This window comes from Hyla sarda, chromosome 1 (assembly GCF_029499605.1).
Source record: "Hyla sarda isolate aHylSar1 chromosome 1, aHylSar1.hap1, whole genome shotgun sequence".
Classification (NCBI taxonomy): Eukaryota; Metazoa; Chordata; class Amphibia; order Anura; family Hylidae; genus Hyla; species Hyla sarda.
In genome coordinates, this window is record NC_079189.1 from 607752166 (window position 1) to 607778360 (window position 26195).

At 44.7% G+C, this 26195-nt stretch overlaps 1 protein-coding gene across 2 annotated transcripts in view; it reads right to left on the reverse strand.

Moving 5' to 3' along the window:
• LOC130297405 (zinc finger protein 3-like) overlaps positions 1 to 23848 on the reverse strand; it is a 39676-nt gene extending 15828 nt beyond the window's left edge. The window contains exons 1-3 of one of the 2 annotated variants that reach the window (XM_056549851.1): positions 23033 to 23848; positions 20665 to 21330; positions 7286 to 7556 (exon numbers count right to left, since the gene is read on the reverse strand). In XM_056549851.1, the coding sequence (XP_056405826.1) occupies positions 7286 to 7311 (26 nt within the window). In that variant the 5' untranslated portion in view covers positions 7312 to 7556; positions 20665 to 21330; positions 23033 to 23848. Of the gene's footprint in view, positions 1 to 7248; positions 7557 to 20664; positions 21331 to 23032 lie in introns of those variants that run through there. The other variant, XM_056549858.1, reaches the window with a different exon arrangement.
• Positions 23849 to 26195: the final 2347 nt, after the last annotated feature.

Consider the following 26195-nt stretch of genomic DNA (forward strand, 5'->3'; position numbering starts at 1 on the left):
TCTATTGTGATATATCTGTGCATTTGTACTTTTACCCCACAATTATAGGGGTCTTCCTCTGCTGTCTTTATTATATCTCTATACCAAATCTTAGCTCGATATCCCCTATCCATCCTAGGGTCTACCATGAGTTTCCAGGTGTAGGCCCAGGTCACTAGGACAGGGGACCCACAGACTGACAGGCAGGCATCCAGATAGGGATAAGATTAGTTGTCCCAATCTGATCTGTTCTCCACACTTTAAATCACTATGTTATTGTTCATGTGTGCATTAATTGTCTTGAACCACGTTTAATATATTGGTGTGAATAAATAATTCATTTGATATTTTTTAAGATACTTAAGAAGAAATTTCCTGACATCCAAGGTATGATATGTCTTCTCTTGCTCATTTCTTGGGTTGTCACAGAATGATGGAAGTACAATTTCCAGGGTCCTGTGAAAATCAGAAAGCACCTTTGGCAAAAAAGCAGGATCTAACCTCAGAGTCACTCTGTTGTCAGATATAGTCATATAAGGTTCCCTTATGGACAGGGCCTGAATTTCTCCCACTCTACGAGCTCTAGTATTTAAGAAGGTGGTTTCAAGAGTCAAATATTTCAGAGAAACTTGATCCAGAGGTTGAAATGGAGAGCTAGTTAATGCTGACAGCAGCCACTTGAGGTTCCATAATGAAGTGCGAACTGGAATTTTAGGTTTGATTTTAGATAGAACCCTAAAAAAAACGTTTTATCCAACGGTGATCCGCAATTTGTTGATCAAACACTAAACCCAAGGCTGCCACCTGGACATTTAGGGTACTTACGAAAAGGCCCTTCTCATATCCTTTGTGTAGAAAATCAAGAATACAGGGTATATCAGGTTTAGAAATATCAATTTCTTTCGGAGCAACCCAGTCCATAAACTTCTTCCAGATCTTTAAATAGATTTTGGATGTAGACTTTTTCCTGCTCTTCATAAGTGTAGAAATTACTTTCTTAGACAATCCCCTTTGTTCTAATAGAAACTCTTCAGAATCCATGTGGCGAGTTGTAAATTTTGGATACCTTGATGACATACTGGGCCCTGGAGAAGAAGATTGTCCCTTAATGGAAGATGAAACGAGTCCTCTATTGCAAGGCTCTTCGGGAGACAAAACCAACCCCTTTGGCCAAAACGGAGCTACAAATATTACTGATAGATTGCTGTCCCAGTTCTTGCAATAAGAGGGATTGGAGGGAAGGCATATGCTAGGGGAAAGTTCCAGGGTTGAGCTAATGCATCCACTGCTTCCGGGCGATCTCTCGGGTCAAGTTAGAAGAACCTCTCTATCTTTGCATTTTTTCGGGACACAAAAAGATCTATACAAGGCATCCCCCATCTATTTATTAGTAACTGGAAGACAAGAGGATTGAGAGACCACTCCCCTGGTTCCAGCACTCTCCGACTCAGAAAATCTGTTATTAGATTGCAAGAGCCTTTCAGATTAACTCCCGTGATTGAGGTTAGGTTTTTTTATGCCCAGACAAAAATTATTTTCAGAAATCGCTTGCAGAGTTCTGTGTTTTTAGCCTCCTTGATGTCTTATGAACACCACTGCAGTAGAATTGTCTGAATACACCTTTACATCTTGGTTGGATAGAAGATGTTTGGCTGCCTGTGGGGCTTTCCAGATTCCACTTTACCAGATGTGGAGACGATTGACCTTGAAAATAATTATGATTTATGTGGGCTCCCCAACCCCAGGCACTTGCATCCATTGTGATTATCAAAGGATCTGGATACCAAACAACTCCTTTCTTCAGGTTTGGTTCCTTCAGCCACCAGTTTAGGGATCTTACCACTTTGGAGGATAGGCGAAATTTATTTTCTTGAGAGAACTGGGTTTTGTCTAAGACCGCTAGAGTCTGAGCTTGTAGTAGCCTTGAATGAAATTGCGCCCATTGTACAGTGGGGATGGTGTATGTCATAGACCCTAACACCAACATCCCTTCCCTCACTGATACCAACCTTTTTCTCTGGAAGCTTGAAAATTTCTCCTGAACAGATATCATTTTTTTCCTTTGGAAGGAACGTGGACATCTTTCTTGAATCCAGGATCAAGTCCAGAAATTTTTCCTGTGGCTGGGAATAAAATCCGATTTCTTTAGATTGATTATCCAACCTAGATTCTGTAAGAAAGAAATCACCTGATTTTGATGAATTTTGAGAAGACCCCTAGATCCTGCTGAGATGAGGAGATTGTCTAGATACGGGATTATTACAATGTTTTCTAACCTTGGAAATGCCACTTCTTCGACCATCAAATTCGTGAAGAGTCTGGGGGCGGATGCAATCCTGAACGGAAGAGCTATAAATTGGAAATGCAGGATTTCCCCATTGTGACAAATGGCAAAGCTGAGGTACTTCTTAAAATCCACATGAATGGGGATGTGGAAATAGGAGTCCTTCAAGTCTAGTGTTATCATCAGAGCCCCCACTGCAATCATTGGAATTGTTGATTTCAAGGATTCCATTTTGAATTTCTTGTATACAATAAGTTTAGGATACTAGATGGTACACTGGGGTTCATTAACATGCTTTGATTAAAGCCCAAGGGAGCCAAACCTGGAGAGATCTGAGAAGCGACATTAGGCAAGTAACCCATAGGTACGGAAGCCATACTGATAGAAGCATCTGAGGTAGGTAAAGCCGGGAACACATTAACAGCAGGAGGAACATTCACAGAGGCATGACTATGACTAGAAGGGGTTAAATTAAAGGCCGTCATGGATGTTTGAATTTCTTGGCAAATAAGAGAACTCCCCAGTTCTCTATAAGAAAAATCCCCAGAAATACCCGTCATCTCCTCTTGCACTACTTTAGAAATACAGACTTTACATAGCTGTTTTTTATATGATTCCGGTAATTTTGCAATACACATCACACATTTCCAGACTTTAACTTTAGGTTTTTGAGATGGTTCCTTGTCTCCCTAAAAGAAACAAAGGGACCCATAAGAAACTAGCAAGAGGAGAGGCATCTGTGATAACTAATGCAGAAGTACTCACAGATACCGGAGGAACAAGCTGCTCCATAGGATCCACATTGGAGGAAGCCTGAGAGTCCATGATAGCATATAGCACACAACAGACAAAGAAAAACTGCTGAGATCCATTATACCATTATCCCTCAGCAATTCGAATTTTGGTGCCCTCTGACATCACATCCGCCACGCCGGCACCTCTGTGCAGACCGGAACTTCCGGATGCAGGCGCTACTCCTTACACTCCCAGCCGCGACAAGGATTCAGAACATTTGCGGCCGTGCAGGAGATGTCGGAGTGTCACTCGAACTTCGCTACAGACAGCCCGCAGGAGCTCCGCACAACACACGGGGAACCAGGGCAGCAGGATACACTGTATCCTAGTATGGAGACATATAACCCCCCCTGGAGCGCAGTCCCCATACAGTCCGGAGGAAGGGGAACCACCTGCCCCACAACCAACAGGGCAAAAAAATCCCGGGCCTCAAAAATAAAAATCCCAGAGTCCATTGCAGAGAACGGACCCTGGACCTCTGTCCTGGACCTAATAAGAACAAGAAAAACACTGAGGAGGATTGGGAGGGGCTTTTATTCTCTCTGTTTCCTGTTCCTATTAGGTCCTAGGGGACCAACTCTCTGGTGGCTGTCATGGTGGACGATGAATAAAATAACTGCAGCCTCGCCATTAACATGCACCCTATCGCACAGGTACAGTTCAAAGCCTGGTGATAAGATAGAAGTTCCGGGGGACTATACAGTAGTCAGTCTAAAGTCAACATGGGATAATGGTCACAAATCTAAAACCTGCAAACTCAAGTACAAAGTCCATAGCAGCCCTCATTCAGTCAGGTGAAAGATACTACAAGTCCCAGCAAGGTGTAAGGCTTCACAGCGTTACTCTACACTTCCCCTGCTCTAATTTGTACTGTAAAGATGACATCATCATTCCTGCCTCAGTAAAAGCTTGTCTTCCATAGCCCTGTTTTTGTGGTCATTATTGTACCCACTGTTTGGCCCAGGGGAACTGTATAAAATATGACCGTGGTGGTTAACACTATTCTGGCGTCATGAACTGTGCATCACCCCAGTAGTACACCACAGTACAAGGCAGTCTGCCCTTCTCTCCTGAGATAAAACCCCATACAGGTTTTAGGGACAACAGAGGAGATGTAATTACAGAGGAGTGAGGATCCTGATCACAAGAGCTTACAATCTATGAGGAGGAGACAAGAGGAGTGAGGATCCTGATCACAAGAGCTTACAATCTATGAGGAGGAGACAAGAGGAGTGAGGATCCTGATCACAAGAGCTTACAATCTATGAGAAGGAGGAGACAAGAGGAGTGAGGATCCTGATCACAAGAGCTTACAATCTATGAGGAGGAGGAGGAGACAAGAGGAGTGAGGATCCTGATCACAAGAGCTTACAATCTATGAGGAGGAGGAGACAAGAGGAGTGAGGATCCTGATCACAAGAGCTTACAATCTATGAGGAGGAGACAAGAGGAGTGAGGACCCTGATCACAAGAGCTTACAATCTATGAGGAGGAGGAGACAAGAGGAGTGAGGATCCTGATCACAAGAGCTTACAATCTATGAGGAGGAGGAGACAAGAGTAGTGAGGATCCTGATCACAAGAGCTTACAATCTATGAGGAGGAGACAAGAAGAGTGAGGATCCTGATCACAAGAGCTTACAATCTATGAGGAGGAGACAAGAGGAGTGAGGATCCTGATCACAAGAGCTTACAATCTATGAGGAGGAGGAGACAAGAGGAGTGAGGATCCTGATCACAAGAGCTTACAATCTATGAGGAGGAGACAAGAAGAGTGAGGATCCTGATCACAAGAGCTTACAATCTATGAGGAGGAGACAAGAGGAGTGAGGATCCTGATCACAAGAGCTTACAATCTATGAGGAGGAGGAGACAAGAGGAGTGAGGATCCTGATCACAAGAGCTTACAATCTATGAGGAGGAGACAAGAGGAGTGAGGATCCTGATCACAAGAGCTTACAATCTATGAGGAGGAGGAGACAAGAGGAGTGAGGATCCTGATCACAAGAGCTTACAATCTATGAGGAGGAGGAGACAAGAGGAGTGAGGATCCTGATCACAAGAGCTTACAATCTATGAGGAGGAGGAGACAAGAGGAGTGAGGATCCCGATCACAAGAGCTTACAATCTATGAGGAGGAGGAGACAAGAGGAGTGAGGATCCTGATCACAAGAGCTTACAATCTATGAGGAGGAGGAGACAAGAGGAGTGAGGATCCTGATCACAAGAGCTTACAATCTATGAGGAGACAAGAGGAGTGAGGATCCTGATCACAAGAGCTTACAATCTATGAGGAGACAAGAGGAGTGAGGATCCTGATCACAAGAGCTTACAATCTATGAGGAGACAAGAGGAGTGAGGATCCTGATCACAAGAGCTTACAATCTATGAGGAGGAGGAGACAAGAGGAGTGAGGATCCTGATCACAAGAGCTTACAATCTATGAGGAGGAGGAGGAGACAAGAGGAGTGAGGATCCTGATCACAAGAGCTTACAATCTATGAGGAGGAGGAGGAGACAAGAGGAGTGAGGATCCTGATCACAAGAGCTTACAATCTATGAGGAGGAGGAGGAGACAAGAGGAGTGAGGATCCTGATCACAAGAGCTTACAATCTATGAGGAGGAGGAGGAGACAAGAGGAGTGAGGATCCTGATCACAAGAGCTTACAATCTATGAGGAGGAGGAGGAGACAAGAGGAGTGAGGATCCTGATCACAAGAGCTTACAATCTATGAGGAGGAGACAAGAGGAGTGAGGACCCTGATCACAAGAGCTTACAATCTATGAGGAGGAGACAAGAGGAGTGAGGATCCTGATCACAAGAGCTTACAATCTATGAGGAGACAAGAGGAGTGAGGATCCTGATCACAAGAGCTTACAATCTATGAGGAGGAGACAAGAGGAGTGAGGATCCTGATCACAAGAGCTTACAATCTATGAGTAGGAGGAGATAAGAGGAGTGAGGATCCTGATCACAAGAGCTTACAATCTATGAGGAGGAGGAGACAAGAGGAGTGAGGATCCTGATCACAAGAGCTTACAATCTATGAGGAGGAGGAGACAAGAGGAGTGAGGATCCTGATCACAAGAGCTTACAATCTATGAGGAGGAGGAGACAAGAGGAGTGAGGATCCTGATCACAAGAGCTTACAATCTATGAGGAGGAGGAGACAAGAGGAGTGAGGATCCTGATCACAAGAGCTTACAATCTATGAGGAGGAGGAGACAAGAGGAGTGAGGATCCTGATCACAAGAGCTTACAATCTATGAGGAGGAGGAGACAAGAGGAGTGAGGATCCTGATCACAAGAGCTTACAATCTATGAGGAGGAGACAAGAGGAGTGAGGATCCTGATCACAAGAGCTTACAATCTATGAGTAGGAGGAGATAAGAGGAGTGAGGATCCTGATCACAAGAGCTTACAATCTATGAGGAGGAGGAGACAAGAGGAGTGAGGATCCTGATCACAAGAGCTTACAATCTATGAGGAGGAGGAGACAAGAGGAGTGAGGATCCTGATCACAAGAGCTTACAATCTATGAGGAGGAGGAGACAAGAGGAGTGAGGATCCTGATCACAAGAGCTTACAATCTATGAGGAGGAGGAGACAAGAGGAGTGAGGATCCTGATCACAAGAGCTTACAATCTATGAGGAGACAAGAGGAGTGAGGATCCTGATCACAAGAGCTTACAATCTATGAGGAGGAGGAGACAAGAGGAGTGAGGATCCTGATCACAAGAGCTTACAATCTATGAGGAGGAGACAAGAGGAGTGAGGATCCTGATCACAAGAGTTTACAATCTATGAGGAGGAGACAAGAGGAGTGAGGATCCTGATCACAAGAGCTTACAATCTATGGGGAGGAGACAAGAGGAGTGAGGATCCTGATCACAAGAGCTTACAATCTATGAGGAGGAGGAGACAAGAGGAGTGAGGATCCTGATCACAAGAGCTTACAATCTATGAGGAGGAGGAGACAAGAGGAGTGAGGATCCTGATCACAAGAGCTTACAATCTATGAGGAGGAGGAGACAAGAGGAGTGAGGATCCTGATCACAAGAGCTTACAATCTATGAGGAGGAGGAGACAAGAGGAGTGAGGATCCTGATCACAAGAGCTTACAATCTATGAGGAAATACTAATATATATATATATATATACATAAATACACACACACATATATATATACCTCCATCCTCAGAGCCGTCTAGGATCCGTGTACTTACAGGACCTGCGATGATGTCAGAGTCATGTGATCAATCACATGGATGAGGGGAGGAGTCAAGCAGTCACATGATCCTGCTTTACGACAAAGACTTTTGTGGAATCTTTCTGGTTCAGCTCATTTCTTCCAGCAGAGAAAAGGACGACCCTTCAGGATCAGATAAAGGAATTCATGACTCTCAGGACCTGATCGATCAGCTCAGCTATGTCCGTCCTTGGAAACTTCACGTCAGGTGTCCCTGCAGTGACGGGGACTCCGATCAATCCAGACCCCTACAGAGATTTATACAGTGGTCCCTGAAGTTACAATATTAATTGGTTCCAGGACAATCATTGTATGTTGAGACCATTTCTATGGAAATCTGGTAATTGATTCTGAAATCCCATAAAAAAATAGGAAAAAGTGATGATTAAAGAAAAATAAGTAGATAACTAATATATATTTAAAGCAAATCCTTACATATAACAGTAAGAAAGATCTGCTGGGAACTGTAATCACTGTCTATGTAGAGGACAGGAGCTTCTTCAGGGTCCTGTACAGAACACAGTGTCCTAAAAAAGTAACATGGAGTCGCCCTTACCTGGTGTCCAAAGGAGCAGCTAACCCTGGTACAGGTAAAGAGTACAGAACATGTAATACCTCTCTGTACTGTAGGGGGTGCTACCAGACAACAGTCAGTGCATACACTTCAGTAATACAGGTAAAGAGTACAGAACATGTAATACCTCCCTATACTGTAGGGGGCGCTACCAGACAACAGTCAGTGCATACACTTCAGTAATACAGGTAAAGAGTACAGAACATGTAATACCTCCCTGTACTGTAGGGGGCCCTACCAGACACCAGTCCGTGCATACACTTCATTAATACAGGTAATGATAGTACAGAACATGTAATACCTCCCTGTACTGTAGGGGGCGCTACCAGACACCAGTCAGTGCATACACTTCAGTAAAACAGGTAACGAGTAGTACAGAACATGTAACACCTCCCTGTACTGTAGGGGGCGCTACCAAACACCAGTCAGTGTATATACTTCAGTAATACAGGTAAAGAGTACAGAACATGTAATACCTCCCTGTACTGTAGGGGGCGCTACCAGACACCAGTCAGTGCATACACTACAGTAATACAGGTAAAGAGTAGTACAGAACATGTAATACCTCCTTGTACTGTAGGGGGCACTACCAGACACCAGTCAGTGCATACACTACAGTAATACAGGTAAAGAGTAGTACAGAACATGTAATACCTCCCTGTACTGTATTCAAACGGAAAATGGAAAAGGACCTCATTCATCCAGGCGCTGCCGGTTAGGTCATCAGGTGCACAAAATGATGCAATGTATACCTTGGAATATTGTATACATGAAAGTTTATTAAAAAATAATAAACAACATACAGATTACGCGTTTCGAGGGTGACTCCCCTCTTCCTCAGATCAGGTGTGCTACACTTCAGTAATACAGGTAAAGACTACAGAACATGTAATACCTTCCTGTACTGTAGGGGGCGCTACCGGACACCAGTCAGTACATGCACTTCAGTAATACAGGTGAAAAGTAGTACAGAACATGTAGTACCTACCTATACTGTAGGGCATACCTTCCTACCGTCCTGGATCCGGCAGGACATTCCCGCTTTTGGGGTGATGTCCCGCCGTCCTGGAACGGCCCCCACATGTCCTGCATTCAGGGCCGCCATCAGGGTATTTATGGCTCTGGCCTGCAGTCAGGGGCCCGGCTGCCTGCTTTGCTAATTATTTTTTTTAATGTTTGTGCTGGGCGCCCATCAGTACTGAGAATGGTCCCATCGCTGTCAGCATCGTTCAGTCTGCAGGCCTTTTCACAGCGCAGGGGCTGACTGGGAAGAGAGGAGAGAGATAAGCTCCTCCCCCTCTCACTCCCATCTGTGTTTCCAACACAGCCCCTTATAGTAAGTAACTATGGGAGGAGGGGCGTCAGGTTAGTTAGACAGTGGGAGGTAAATGGGAACTATCTCTGTGTCTCCCAGCAGAGTGTCTCTAACTGTCGTAAAACTACAACTCCCAGCATGTCTGGCTTTGCGGGCATACTGGGAGTTGTAGTTGTACAACAGCTGGAGGCACCCTGGTTGAAGAACACTGATCTGTCTGTCTATCTCATATCTATCTATATCATATCTGTATCTATCTATTTACAAGCAGGTTAATACAGCAGCACACTGCTAGCACAAAGATATAGATGAAATATGAAATGCATTATTGCTACAATGAAAAATTGAGGTGCTTCACTTACCATTTGGCCAAATAGTGTGTACCATCCCACCACAATAAGGTGACCTCATTGGGACGGACCCTACACTATGAATGAATGTGCCTCAGTTGCCAGGCTTGTAAGGTCTGAGACATCCAGCACCTTATAAAAAATAAGGGAGTGGCTACCTCCATGTTGGTTGCTGCACCCCACCCATTTTATTAGCTTTATAAATTTACACTTTTTAAGCCATAGGCCGGTTGAGGTATGTTGTTTCAGGTTTCCCACCTCTCATAAATATATATATATATATATATATATATATATATATATGAGAATTAGTAGAGAATTTGGAGGGCACTGCTTTGATTTCCTATTATTAATGTATAGCTGGATATTGGAATAATTAATGCGGTGTCAGTGGCCGTAGCTGCTAATATTTTGTTTTCCTGACGTGGTGCTAAGTGATATAAAGTGCTAGTACAGTTGTATAATGAATGAAGAGAAATTCACTTGCACTCACCGGTCTTGTAGAAGTCTGTATTCCGGATTATCCGTTGTGCCGGGAGACAAATGGATGAGGGTGCTCAGAGGCTAACAGCCGTTTTGGTGCACAGCCGTGTGCTTCTTCCGGCCTCACTAACGTCACTGCACCTTTCGATTATATCCGGTTTAGAGAGAACGTCATCCAGGTAAGCGTGTTATACGAAAAATGCATATATATATATATATATATATATATATATATATATATATATATACTTTATTTAATCTCAATATATTATTTTAAAATAAAAAGATAAAATTGTTGTAATTGTTATGGACATATGTGGACTAGAATACAACTTTATAATAGGGGCATTAAATCAATCCTATCATTTAGACCGTCCGGTCCTTGTGCATCTAGTTTAAGGATCCATCTGGCCTCTCTTTCTAGCAGGAGGTCATGTCGATCTCCACTAGATGGAACTCTTACTCTTTCCAAGCCTCCAAATTTTAGTACTTCTGGATTATTTCCATGAACTTTTCTAACATTGTCAGGATCCGGGTACTGAGAGGATACTGGTGGTGGATCCTCTGTGTCAGTGGGGTGATGACGTGGGCTGTACCAGGGGAACGGAGTTTAAGGGGTTACTGGTATTCACCAGAGCCCGCCGCAAAGCGGGATGGACTTGCTGCGGCAGGTAACCCCCAGGTCGTTCCACCCGATAGCGACTCAACCCTGACTGACTGCTGAGATAGGCGCGGTACAAGGGATTAGGCAAGAGCAAGGTCGGACGTAGCAGAAGGTCAGGGCAGGCAGCAAGGATCGTAGTCAGGGGCAACGGCAGGAGGTCTGGAACACTGGCTTGGGACATACAAGGAACGCTTTCACTGGCACAATGGCAACAAGATCCGGCAATACAGGGAAGGGGAAGTGAGGTAATATAGACCAGTGCAAATCACAAATTTGGACCAGGCGCCAATCAGCGGCGCACTGGGCCTTTAAATCGCAGAGAGCCGGCGGACGCGCGCCCTAGGGAGCGGGGCCGTGCGCGCCGGGACTGGACAGACGGAGGACAGGTCTGGTAAGCAGGCTGGGATGCGAACCGCGAGCGGGCGCGTCCCGCATCGCGGATCGCATCCCTGCTAGAGACACTATCGCAGCGCTCCCAGTCAGCGGGTCTGACCGGGGCGCTGCGAGCAGGTAAACGCTGCGAGCGCTCCGGGGAGGAGCGGGGACCCGGAGCGCTCAGCGTAACAGTACCCCCCCCCCTTGGGTCTCCCCCTCTTTTTGGAACTCAAAAATTTGTGAATGAGGTCTTTGTCGAGGATGTTATCCTCGGGCTCCCACGACCTCTCCTCAGGACCGCAATTCTCCCAATCTACGAGAATTTTATTTTTTACCTCTGACCGTCTTTTACCTCTGACCTTCTTAGACGCAAGAATTTCTTTAACAGAGAAGACATCGGAGGAACCGGAGACAGGAGCTGGAGCGACAACCTTGGGAGAGAAGCGGTTAAGGACAAGCGGTTTAAGGAGAGAAACATGAAAAGCGTTAGGAATACGGAGAGAAGGGGGAAGAAGGAGTTTGTAGGAGACAGGATTGATTTGGCACTTGATTTTAAAGGGTCCAAGATAACGTGGTCCCAGTTTATAACTGGGGACACGGAAGCGGATATACTTGGCGGAGAGCCACACTTTGTCTCCAGGAGCAAAGACAGGAGGAGTTCTTCTCTTTTTGTCGGCATGCTTCTTCATCCGGGATGAGGCCTGTAGAAGAGATTTTTGAGTTTCCTTCCAGATGGTGGAGAAGTCCCGGGTAACTTCGTCAATAGCAGGCAAACCAGAAGGGGTGGGAGTGGGGAGGGGGGGAAGAGGGTGACGGCCGTACACCACAAAGAACGGGGATTTGGCGGAGGATTCAGAGTCCTTGAAATTGTACGAGAATTCAGCCCAGGGTAGAAGATCGGCTCAATCGTCCTGGCGGAAGGAAACAAAATGTCGCAAATAGTCACCAAGGATCTGATTAACTCTCTCTACTTGCCTATTGGATTGGGGATGATAGGAAGACGAGAAATTTTATTTGATTTTTAGTTGATTACAGAGAGCTCTCCAAAATTTCGATACAAATTGAAAGCCTCTATCCGAGACGATATGCGTGGGAAGCCCGTGAAGGCGAAAAATGTGCACAAAAAAATTCGGAAGCATCAGAGGAACGAGAAAGGGCGTCAGCCCTGATGTTTTTGTCAGAAGGGCGAAAATGAATCTCGAAGTTAAAACGGGCAAAAAACAACCACCACCTAGCCTGGCGTGGGTTCAGCCGTTGGGCAGACTGAAGATACGAGAGATTCTTGTGATCCGTGTAGATGACAATTGGGTATTTGGAACCCTCCAGCAGGTGCCTCCATTCTTCGAGGGCTAGTTTAATGGCCAGAAGTTCACGATCACCAATGGAGTAATTTTTCTCCGCCGGAGAGAAGCAGGGGATAGCGGTTTTTTATAGTGATCTTATTTAGAGCACGGTAATCGATGCACGGCCGTAAGGAACAGTCTTTTTTGGAGACAAAGAAGAACCCTGCTCCGGCAGGGGATGAAGACTTGTGGATGAATCCCCTCTTTAAATTTTCTTGGATGTAGTCCGACATGGCTTGAGTCTCAGGAGCAGACAGAGGATAGATCCTGCCCCGGGGTGGAGTAGTACCAGGAAGGAGATCAACAGGGCAGTCATAAGGCCTGTGAGGAGGCAAAGTCTCTGCTTGATTTTTGCAAAAAACATCGGCATAGTCCTGATAGGCCTTGGGGAGACCTGGTATAGGAGGAGCCACTGGGGTTTGACTGACGGGACTGGGAGCAGACGTGAGGCATTTTTTGTGGCAAGAAGCACCCCAGCTCTTGATCTCCCCAGTGGTCCAGTCAAGGGTAGGAGAATGGCGTTGGAGCCAAGGCAAGCCGAGGAGAATTTCAGAAGTGCAGTTAGAGAGGACCAGAAATTTAATTTTTTCGTGATGAGGTCCAATGCACATTATCAGGGGTTCTGTGCGGTATAGAGAGGTCTGGCGAGACTGGTCACTGGGATGTTGAACCTGTTAACGAAAGAGGCCAAAATAAAATTTCCTGCAGAGCCTGAATCCAAGAAGGCCACAGCTGAGAAGGAGGAGTTAGCAGAAGAAGAAATCCGCACAGGCACAGTAAGACGTGGAGAAGCAGAGTTCACACCTAGAGCTGTCTCACCTTTGTGCGGAATCGGAGTGCGTCTTTCCTGACGTGGAGGACGGATAGGACAATCCTTCAGGAAGTGTTCGGTACTGGCACAGTACAGGCATAGGTTCTCATTGCGGCGGCGTGTCCTCTCTTGTAGGGTCAGGCGAGACCGGTCTACTTGCATAGCCTCCACGGCAGAAGGCACAGGAACAGACTGCAGTGGACCAGAGAAGAGAGGAGCCGGGGAGAGAAATCGCCTAGTGCGAACAAAGTCCATATCCTGACGGAGCTCCTGGCGTCTTTCGGAAAAACGCATGTCAATGCGGGTGGCCAAATGGATAAGTTCATGCAGGTTGGCAGGAATTTCTCGTGCGGCCAGCACATCCTTGATGTTACTGGATAGGCCTTTTTTAAAGGTTGCGCAGAGGGCCTCGTTATTCCAAGATAATTCAGAGGCGAGGGTACGAAATTGGATGGCGTATTCGCCTACAGAAGAATTTCCTTGGACCAGGTTCAGCAAGGCAGTTTCGGCAGAAGAGGCTCGGGCTGGTTTCTCGAAGACACTACGAACCTCAGCGAAGAAGGACTGAACAGTGGCAGTGACAGGATCATTGCGGTCCCAGAGCGGTGTGGCCCATGACAAGGCCTTTCCAGACAGGAGACTAACCACGAAAGCCACCTTTGACCGTTCAGTGGGAAATTGGTCCGACATCATCTCCAAATGCAGGGAACATTGCGAGAGAAACCCACGGCATAGTTTAGAGTCCCCATCAAATTTGTCCGGCAAGGACAAGCGGAGGCTGGAAGCGGCCACTCGCTGCGGAGGAAGTGCAGGAGCTGGTGGAGGAGATGGTTGCTGTAGCTGTGGTAAAAGCTGTTGTAGCATAACAGTCAGTTGAGACAGCTGATGACCTTGTTGCGCTATCTGTTGCGACTGCTGGGCGACCACCGTGGTAAAGTCAGCGACAACTGGCAGCGGGACCTCAGCGGCATCCATGGCCGGATCTACTGTCAGGATCCGGGTACTGAGAGGATACTGGTGGTGGATCCTCTGTGTCAGTGGGGTGATGACGTGGGCCGTACCAGGGGAACGGAGGCTAAGGAGTTACTGGTATTCACCAGAGCCCGCCGCAAAGCGGGATGGACTTGCTGCGGCAGGTAACCCCCAGGTCGTTCCACCCGATAGCGACTCAACCCCGACTGACTGCTGAGATAGGCGCGGTACAAGGGATTAGGCAAGAGCAAGGTCGGACGTAGCAGAAGGTCAGGGCAGGCAGCAAGGATCGTAGTCAGGGGCGACGGCAGGAGGTCTGGAACACTGGCTTGGGACATACAAGGAACGCTTTCACTGGCACAATGGCAACAAGATCCGGCAATACAGGGGGAAGTGAGGTAATATAGACCAGTGCACAGGTGAAATCACTAATTTGGACCAGGCGCCAATCAGCGGCGCACTGGCCCTTTAAATTGCAGAGAGCCGGCGCGCACGCCCTAGGGAGCGGGGCCGCGCGTGTCGGGACTGGACAGACGGAGGACAGGTCTGGTAAGCAGGCTGGGATGCGAACCGCGAGCGGGCGCGTCCCGCATCGCGGATCGCATCCCTGCTAGAGACACTATCGCAGCGCTCCCGGTCAGCGGGTCTGACCGGGGCGCTGCGAGTAGGTAAATGCTGCGAGCGCTCCGGGGAGGAGCGGGGACCCGGAGCGATCGGCGTAACAAACATGGTCTATGAGACGGGGCTGCTCAAGACACCTGTCTTGACTGAATGCAAGTGTTCTTTACACCTTACTGCCATCTGCCTTATCGTTCTCCCTATATAATATCTCTGGCACGGGCATATGATGTAATAGAACACTTAGTTAGATTTATAGGTGATCGATTCCTGAATTTCCTGATAGACACCTCCTCATGTGCATTTGCTTTCGTTCACATTGTAGCGGCATACATTGCAGTGTCCACATTTTTTGCTTCCTTTTGGGAAAGTTTTTGTTAACCAATTTTCTTTCTTGTTCGTCTTATTTAACTGTCTTCTTTTGTTTTTATGAAATCTTTTATTGTTTTATTTTTTCTGCATGTAATTATTGGTTTGCGATTAGCTATTTCTTTTAATTCTAGGTCCTGTTCTTTTAATTCTGGGTCCTGTTCTATTAAACACCAGTGTTTTCTTATCGCTGTATTGATGCAGGTATTCATTTGGGTGTTTTTGAACGAAAAGATGAATCTTTTTTAAAAAAAAAATTGTGTTTTTTTTTTTAACCTTTCAATAATTCAGTTCTGGAAGTTTTATTGACTTTTTCATATGCTGACTTAAGGATAGATGTAGGATAACCTCTTCTCTCTAGACGTTTTTTCAGATCTTCTGCTTGTATTAGGTATTGTTCGTGATTGTTGTTATTTCTTTTTAGTCTTATGAACTGACTTAGTGGAATGCCATTTCGTACATGTACAGATTTGAGCTGGAATAATGTAATAACAAATTTTTCGCTAGCGATTTTCTGTATCCTTGGATTTCAATTTTATTATTTTCTGCTGTTAATTTTATGTCTAAGAACTCCAATTCTTTATGGCCATAGACGTACGAGAAGAGCATCTTAACATTATTTTCATTATTAAGATATTCCATAAAGACTGCAAACGCTTGTTGTGATCCCTCCCATGCAATGAGAGCATCATCTACATCTGTGGTAGGTTTTTATTTTGCTTACAAATGGATTTTCGGTCTGATGACCCCTTCTGGGCGGTTCCTGAGACACGTGTCACCAGAGAGCACTTAGAAAGATAAGAACAACCTTAACTTCAGAAGCTCATAAGTACTGAAAGGATTAAGATTTTTAAATAGAAGTAATTTACAAATCTGTTTAACTTTCTGGAGCCAGTTGATATATATATAAAAAAGTTTTTTCCTGGATAACCCCTTTAAGAGCATGGAGATGGAAGCACAATCTAGCGGGTCAGGATTTGCTGCAGAAGCTGGGAGACAGGATGCAGGTGTGTTCTTCATGTCCTGTAATGAACAAGACGAGATCCAAGTACTCAGCACAAAAGCTTTGGAAAGGAAGATAATGATTTTAGCAGATAAAGAGACTAGAACATTTTGGACAGTCAACTCACTCCAAGCTTACAAAGACAGAGTGCCCCATGGTTTAAGATCATATAAAACACCTGCACAATTTCATGAAGACACAGAATTCATTAAGAAATGGAAAAAGGCACATTTAACACACGCAGCAACACTGAGATATGGTATTAGAACAAAACCAAAAAGAATAAATCAGAATAACAGAAGATCTGTGTAGATCAAAATTAGAATTAAAAACACGTCTTACAGAACAACAAGCTTCAGTTTTTTCAAAAATCTGGACGAAAAAATCACAATAACACAGGCAGAAGTAAAAAAATCAAAAAGAGACAAATTCTTGAGAGACCGAAAAGATTATGAAACAGGAAAAACACTTTCGTGGACAAATGACCCAAAACCGAAAACTAATTATAAAGGAAGAAGACGTAATAATAATAAAAATAAGAAATGAAGTAATGATTATTGGACGACTGACTCAGATGCAAGCCTCTCAGATGAAAAGGAATCGACCAGCAATGAACAACTGAACAAAAGTAACATGTTTCCTTTAGGAGAAAAATGCGTAGAGGAAAACGCAAGAGAGGAAACAGAAAGAAAAAGATACCAAAAACGGAAGAATGTAACATGGAGACGATAGAAGAGCTTAACGTAATCAACCTAACCAATGACTCACTCCCCCCAGACTGCATTAGCGCCCGATCTAAAGGCTTAAATTTTGGCTTACTAGAACCGTTTGATTACACACAATTCAAAATACATTTGTTTAAATCATTACGAAAAATATATCTGTTTCCATTTTTCCAAAATAAAGATAAAAAACCAAAATAACAAATCATTAAAAATTCAGAAAATCAATGCAGGATAGGACCCTTAGGGTTTCGCATCTTGGATGCACAAGCCAGGATATAGGGAATGCAGAGACATTAGCTAATTTAGCAAGTAGTGAGGATAGTCATTTCTTTCAAGAAGAATCTATAGAAGTATTTACAGGAGGGATACCATCAAAATTCAATCCCCCCTTTATGCCAGGAGGGTCCATAGAATCTTTTAATAGAGCCGCACTTAAAGATCTTAAATGTTTAATTTATCCAGAAATAAAAAAGAATCTGCCCGAAAAAGAAATCCAAGCATTAAAATGGCTAGCCGTACAGGAACATTTATTAGTCAGCCATGCCGATAAGGGAGGCAGTACAGTAGTGTGGAGTAAAACATAATACAAAGAAGAGGCAGACAGGCAATTAAACGATTCCACAGTATATGAAAGGATTAAACAAAATCCAACAAATATGGTATTAATCAAGACTAGGCACCCTCTTAAAGGGGTACTCCGCCCCTAGACATCTTATCCCCTATCCAAAGGATAGAGGATAAGATGTCAGATCGCCGCGGTCCCGCTGCTGGGGAGCCCGGGGATCCCCGCTGCGGCACCGCGCTCTCATTACAGCAAAGAGCGAGTTCGCTCTGGACGTAATGACGGGCAGTACAGGGGCCGGAGCATCGTTACGTCACGGCTCCGCCCCTCGTGACGTCACGGTCAGCCCATTTCAATACAAGTCTATGGGAGGGGGCGTGGCGGTCATCATGCCCCCTCCCATAGACTTGCATTAAGGGGACAGGCCGTGATGTCACGAGGGGCGGAGCCATGACGTCACGCTGCTCCGTCCCCCGTATCGCCCGTCATTACGCACAGAGCGAACTCGCTCTGTGCTGTAATGAGAGCGCGGTGCCGCAGCGGGGATCCCAGGGCTCCCCAGCAGCGGGACCGCGGCGATCTGACATCTTATCCCCTATCCTTTGGATAGGGGATAAGATGTCTAGGGGCGGAGTACCCCTTTAAGGAAAAATGTAGAGAGAGGAGTCATCAGTGAAAAAATGGCAGAGCGCCTCTTACCGACAAATCTGGCAAAGCCAAATTGGTATTTAGTGCCTGCACAAGTCGCAGAGTCGCCTACCAGGACGCCCCATAGTGGCGGGGGGGTCGACTCTGCGACTGTGCACCTATCCAGGTATATAGATTGGATGTTACATCCTCTACTTAAAGTGATGAAGTCCTATTTAAAAGACACAGGCGATGTAGTCAATTTTTTTGAAGACTTTTGTTGGCAAGAATCATATATGTTGGCATCAATAGACATAGAGAGCCTGTACACCCGCATACCACATAATGCGGTTGTGCAGGCTATCAGAACACTGCTCTTATCCACAGAAAAATCGGAAGATTGTATAGAATTTTTCTGTGAAGCCATTTTACTTATTTTGAACAACATTTTTTTCTGCTATGAGGACCAATGGTATCATGGTGTGCGATGGGAACACCAATGTCCTGCACCTATGCTAACCTATTACTAGCGATGATGGAAAAAAAGTGTGTATATTCAACCGAAAATCCATTTGTAAGCAAAAATAAAACATACCACAGATGTAGATGATGCTCTCATTGTATGGGAGGGATCAGAACAAGCGTTTGCAGCCTTTATGGAATATCTTAATAACGAAAATAATGTTAAGATGCTCTTCTCGTACGTCTATGGCCATGAAGAATTGGAGTTCTTAGACATAAAATTAACAGCAGAAAATAATAAAATTGAAATCCAAGGATACAGAAAATCCATAGCGAAAAATTTGTTATTACATTATTCCAGCTCCCATCTGTACATGTACGAAATGGCATTCCACTAAGTCAGTTCATAAGACTAAAAAGAAATAACAACAATCACGAACAATACCTAATACAAGCAGAAGATCTGAAAAAACGTCTAGAGAGAAGAGGTTATCCTACATCTATCCTTAAGTCAGCATATGAAAAAGTCAATAAAACTTACAGAACTGAATTATTGAAAGGTTCAAAGAAAAAACACGAAAAAATAGAAAAAAGATTCATCTTTTCGTTCAAAGACACCCAAATGAATACCTGCATCAATACAGCGATAAGAAAACACTGGTGTTTAATAGAACAGGACCCAGAATTAAAAGAAATAGCTAACCGCAAACCAATAATTACATACAGAAAAAATAAAACAATAAAAGATTTCATAAACAAAAGAAGACAGTTAAATAAGACGAACAAGAAAGAAAATTGGTTAACAAAAACTTTCCCAAAAGGAAGCAAAAAATGTGGACACTGCAATGTATGCCGCTACAATGTGAACAAAAGCAAATGCACATGAGGAGGTGTCTATCAGGAAATTCAGGAATTGATCACCTATAAATCTAACTAAGTGTTCTATTACATCATATGCCCGTGCCAGAGATATTATATAGGGAGAACGATAAGGCAGATGGCAGTAAGGTGTAAAGAACACTTGCATTCAGTCAAGACAGGTGTAGGAGCAGCCCCGTCTCATAGACCATGTTAGAAAAGTTCATCGAAATAATCCAGAAGTGCTAAAATCTGGAGGCTTGGAAGAGTAAGAGTTCCATCTATTGGAGATCGACATGACCTCCTGGTAGAAAGAGAGGCCAGATGGATCCTTAAACTAGATGCACAAGGACCGGCCGGTCTAAATGATAGGATTGATTTAATGCCCCTATTATAAAGTTGTATTCTAGTCCACATATGTTCATAACAATTACAACAATTTTATCTTTCTATTTTAAAATAATATATTGAGATTAAATAAAGTGTGTGTGTGTATATATATATATATATATATATATATATATATATATATATATGCATTTTCGTATCACACGCTTACCTGTATGACGTTCTCTCTAAACTGGATATAATCGAAAGGTGCAGTGACGTTAGTGAGGCCGGAAGAAGCGCAGGGCTGTGCACCAAAACAGCTGTTAGCCTCTGAGCACCTTCATCCATTCGTCTCCCGGCACAACAGACAATTCGGAATACAGACTTCCACTAGACCGGTGAGTGCAAGTGAATTTCTTTTCATTCAATAAATATATATATATATATATATATACACTGTGGTCCCTCAAGTTGCAATATTAATTGATTAATTGGTTCCAGGACGACTTTCATATGTTGAGACCATAACTCTATGGAAATCTGGTAATTGGTTCTGAAGCCCCCAAAATGGCATAAAAAATAGGAAAAAGTGAGAATGAATGGAGGGGCGTGGCATGACGGTATGAGGGGCGTAGAGTGACGTATGAGGGGCATGGAGTGACGTATGAGGGGCGTGGCCGTGATGTCGTGATCACGGCCTCTGGCTCCAAGCGTTCTGAACAAAATGTTTACAACACTGGGGCACGGGAGTACCCCTTTAAAGGGTATCTGACAGCAGGGTCATCCACTGTACCCTTAATATACAGGTGACCTTCTTCTGAAAATCGCGGGAGTACCCCTTTAAAAAAAAAATGGCAGCCTGCTGTAAAATAATATTACAATTTAGTGCTGTATATAATATTAAAGCATTCTCACTCCAGGGCTTGTGCTCCAGTCCGCCAATCACTGAGGCTGCAGTGTGTTCAGAACTTCATCGGCAGAGCAGGGAGAGCGCGTCACCAGTCACTTTTCCCTTCTGTTGCTTGTGCTGCTGTGGGACCGGCACCTTCGGAAAGTCTTCCCGGGCTGTGGGGCCCCTTAGCGGGATATAGAAGAACAAGGTGCCCCCGGCTGGGTTCTGTGCCGCTCACCTCAAGCATCTCCCTGGGTGGAGTCTAATAAACAGGAGAAAGAAAAATACAGGCGCGCACCTCGTGCAGGTAAACCCAAATAGGATGAATTGGCAAAAAAGACGGGTCTGCAGGATGGACCCTTACCTTAATGAGTTATGCTCAGAGCATAACATCTAGACAGGCATATCAGATGAGAAGTGCGGCCTCCTGGTCCCTCCGTGATTCCAACGGATACGGTGAAGCTTCAGAACAGAAAAGCGGTCAGCGACAAAAAAATTGGGACATCGAACCGGGGCGCAGACTTCAAAGTGCAAGGTTCTTTATTGGATAAGGATGCAACGCTAAACAGTAGGGAGCATTTCTAGCCCTTCCCGGGCTCTTCATCAGGCAATGACAAACAAATGAATGACCAGGTATTTAAAACAAAGTATAAAATTAAGTGTAAAATTACTTCCGGGTCCAATCGGACCTAAAAGAAAGATATGTACAAAAAAATATATATATTGAAGCATTGATTAAAAACAATTAAATACAATATGGAAGTCTACTCTTATTAATAAAAAGGCATACACATAGAGAATAAAATGAAAATACAAGTAAAACAAAAAGGAAAAGCACAATGTTCCGTACCTAATACAGGTCACATCATAGGGAAGAGTCCAGTACGTTTACAGGTGTACAATGAGCCATGTACCAAGACATTTAATCATGTAAAGGACATGATCTGAGCAGCATGTCAGTCGGTATTTTATATCAAAGGTTTCCTCTGTAGTAGTTGAAGTGAAATTAGTAGATTTATGGCAGATTTGTGAGCAACAGAGACACCGTGATCAATGACATTTGAGACTCCCTTTTTTGCAGGGGTTTACCAAAAGGAAGTGGGGAGACTGCAGTGGCGTTGCTAAGGTTGGTGTCACCCGGTGCGATATAAAATGGTGTCACCCCATACCTACCCCCCAGTAAGTTTTTAGCCTGTTGTGACAGGCGCCACTGATGTAGAGCAGTGTGAAAAATTCCAGTATAATAATTAAATATACCAATTGCCAAAGAATGGGAAAGTACTAAAAAAGGTTTCACCAATTAAAACTCCAGCTCCCAGTATGACCTAAGCAGTGGTGAGGTTATGCTGGGAGCAGGCCCGGTGCTGTCATAAGGCAAACCATGCGTCCGCTTGAGGGCGCATGGACTCGCAGCTGATGGGGGCGGAAAAATGAAGACTTTTTTTTATACTAAGACCCCCACCTGTGCGCCCCGCCGCCGCACAGCAGAGGTCACTGCCACCACTCCACCCTCTCTGTTTTTTTTTGCTGTGGCCCACCGAGATTCCCGAAATGGAGCATCGCTTGTGTAGGCAGAAATCCTTCCCCCGGCCCTGGCTGGGAGTTGTAGTTTTACTCATCACAACTGCAGAACTTACAAGTGACTACAGCTCTGATGGGACATAATGAGGAAAATACACAATAATATCAGTGACTACAGGTGACTTCTCTATAGTCTTTCCTTATGCACCCTCATTATACATAAGGAGGATCATCCTCCTGCCAGAGGTACCCCCATCATCCAGGATGGTGGGGGTGCTACTGGCAGAAGGATGATCCTCCCAATGGATTATGAGGGTGCTAAGGCTAGGATGATGGGGATGCTACATCTGCAGGAGCATCCTCCTGCCAGTAGCACCCCCATCATCCCGGAGGATGATCTGCTGATGGATGATGGGGTGCAGCACCCCCATAATTCATCAGTAGCACCCTCATCATACATAAGGAGGATCATCCTCCTGCCAGAGGCACCCCCCATCATCCAAGAGGATGATCCTGCTGATGGATGATGGGGGTGCTACTCACAGGAGGATGATCCTGCTGATGGATGATGGGGGTGCAGCACCCCCATAATTCATCAGTAGCACCCCCATCATACATAAGGAGGATCATCCTCCTGGCAATGGCACCCCCCAGAGCCTCTCAGCACCCCCTTTCTCCCTGTTACATTAAAACATTAAATCAGTGTTTCCCCACCAGGGTGCTTCCAGCTGTTGCAAAACTACAACTCCCAGCATGCCTGGACAGCCAAAGGCTGTCTGGGCATGCTAGGAGTAATAGTTTTGCAACAGCTGGAGGCACCCTGGTTGGGAAACACTGCATTAAATACACAGTTTTGCAGAGAGGTCTCACCAGTCTCTTGTCTTCACTTTCTCCTCTCCCCGGGCGGCTCCAGGTCCAGGAATGTCCGGGGGTTGTGAAGGAATTTATCACCCATGCAGATGCGGAGCACATGAGGCAGGGACACGTCGGGGGAGGGAGCAGACGTGCGCACGGCACTTCTGTTCCCAGAGAGCATTGCAGGTCTTAAAGAGGCAGCTTCCTGGGGCTGGGGGATAGGATTGTGTCGGGGGCTGAAACTGGAGTGCGGCAGCCTGCAGGTCATGAAAGAAGCCTCTTCTGTCTGGCGATGCTGCAAATACCGGCTGAGTTGAGTGACTGTGTGCAGATGTGGGGGGTGCTGGCGGCCATGGTGTCACCCCTCCAGGCTGGTGTCACCCGGTGCGCTCCGCACCCCCCGCACCTGGGTCGCAACGCCACTGGGAGACTGTATTGTTGCAGTTGTCGTTTCACTTGGCTGGGTGCCAGTATGGTGTTGAGTGAAGCCGCTCGCCGGTACGTACATCATGGTTTTGGGAGGAGAGTTGAAGCAAGAAAGGGATCCGCCTTCAAAATATGCCAATGTTGAGTAATAATTCTCTTAATGACCCAATTTTTTGGTCGCTGACTGCTTTTCTGTTCTGAGTGGAGTCTGGTACACAGGGATGCAGCCCGTGGATCGTTCTGCCCCCTGGTAACACCATGCGGACACTTTGCATCCCTGCTAATCCCCCATCTGATCACCTCACATCAGTGTCCCCTCGATGCGCTCTGGCAGTCACCCAGTATGACGGCTGTTGAGACAATATGGAAAGGGCTGTCAAAAACCAAGGCGCCAGGACTAAATTCTCAGTCGTCAAGGTGACCGGGAGCCCTGAAATAAGCGCACAAACACGTATACAGATATATAAAAATACATGTAACACAGGCATATAAATGTACAGAACATACATGCCAAGTATACAGATACATAAACACATTACACAGATATATAAACATACAGTACTCACAGTATATGCATATATATACATCACATGTATACAGATACATAAACACATTGCACAGGTATATACATACAGTACTCATAGTATATACCTCACATGTATACAGATATATAGATACATTACACAGGTATATATACATACAGTACTCACAGTATATCCATATATACATCACATGTATACAGATATGCAGGGTGGGCCATTTATATGGATACACCGTAATAAAATGGGAATGGTTGGTGATAACTTCCTGTTTGTGGCACATTAGTATATGTGAGGGGGGTGAAGGGTACAAGAGTCTTGATAGAATAATACAGATCTGTAATCTTGTATGATGTGTATCATAATTCTGTAATCTTGTATGATGTATATCTTAATTCTGCCTTTTGTAACCGCAAGGCTCGTACCGTACTTCTCGTTTTCTCAACTGCTGATTCCTAACTGTTGTGCACGTACATCCTGTTCTTGTGTTCTGCTGACTTGTAACTATTAAGCAACATGGTATATATATATGAACGTTGGCAAATAGTAAAACAGAGCGTACTTAGACGGCATCTTGTGTGCATGTATTTTTTCCACACCTGATAAGACGCTCTCCTGGCCAGTACAAGCCTTAAGCCAAATTGAACCTAGTACCAGGGGTACAGAAAAGACAGAGAACCAGTACCAGGGGTACTGAGTAGATTATAAAGTTATACCTTTCAGCTGGGGGCTCAGTCCGGGGTCGAGAGGGTCATCCTCCGGACCGGTAAGAACTATATCCTTGTGTGGTATTGTCGACCCGGGGGGCACTGGCCACGTCTCGATTCCAGTAAGTATAAGAGTTATTTTCATATCGTGTCTGGGACACAGTATTACAGTATTTGCCTTCTGTTCAGGGAACAGGGGAAATGAGGAACTAAGAGTAATTTGACAATCCAGGGTGGTTGTCTTGTTTCAATTTGGCTTAACGCTTACAAAAAACTTCTTGTATTTCTGTTTAGTTCTGTTTAGTGTTTTACTTGTAACTTCCTTTTTTTCCCCCTTACGCTTAAGAAGACACGTGAGTATACTAACATTGCTTTAATGTATAGAATAAGGTGCATATAACTGTTATAATAATAATAATAATAATAATAATAATAATAGTAATAATCTGCTGGTTCTCAAAACATCTGTAAGACGCCCCACCCTCCCGGCTAGAGGTATCTTGTTGACCCGGGATGTGGTGAAAGCCAGTGACAGTTTGTTCAGAGATACCGTGCATGCTCAGTGATTGGTGCAATTAAATCAGAGAATCCCTAATCTGTTGAGAGGAATTGTCGGAGCCATCAGAGTTCAATACAGCCAAATCCAGAGATTGAGGCTTTGCACCAATTACTGAACATGGGTTCCAAATCATCTAAGTCATATCCTCCTCCCCTTCCCATTGAAACATGTAAGGCTTATGTGGCCCGAGTTAGCCCTACAGGATGGGACTTAGTGAATCCGTGGGTAGATGATATAGTTGGTTGGTCAGAATTCATGAAGGACTCCAGCCCATTCCCAAGGGAGGGGGCCAATGATAAATACCACCTGACCCCCACTCTAACAACTACATTTGTAATCTCGAGAAGGGTAGAGAGCGTATATGGAGAGAATTAGAAGAGGAACCAAGTTTTCAAACAAAAATCACCACTGCCTATTGCTGTGGCATGCAAACAAAAAAACTAGGTGAAACTGTTACTGAATTTTGGGAAAGGTTCACAGCATGTTGGCGTTATGATGCAGGGCTGTGTAAATTGTTTGATAGGATTAGAGATTGTTGTCAGAAATAGAGACTCAAAGTTTTGGTGGAAAAGCAGGTGATTTGTGAAGGAGAAAGCATGTGAAGCAGTGTGAGGAATGTAGGATGAGCAGAGCTGAAATTGCTGGAATAAATGAAGTGAAGATGAGTGTCCAATGCTATGGAATGGAGTGATGTGGTAAATCGCTTGGAAGCCCTGTGTATGTGGTCATATGATGGCGTTTATAGGATGGTTCTTATGATATAAAGTATGTTATATATGTGTGAGGTGTATAGAATCAGGAGTGTATAGAAAATGACCAGTGAATGTTTTCCCTGTGAAGCTGTTGTGTTGTAATGAAAATGGTGTTAAAAGAAAAATATATTCACGTGGTATTAAATTTAACTATTTGATGATATTTCATTAATTTCTTGCCTTCACAGTAACACA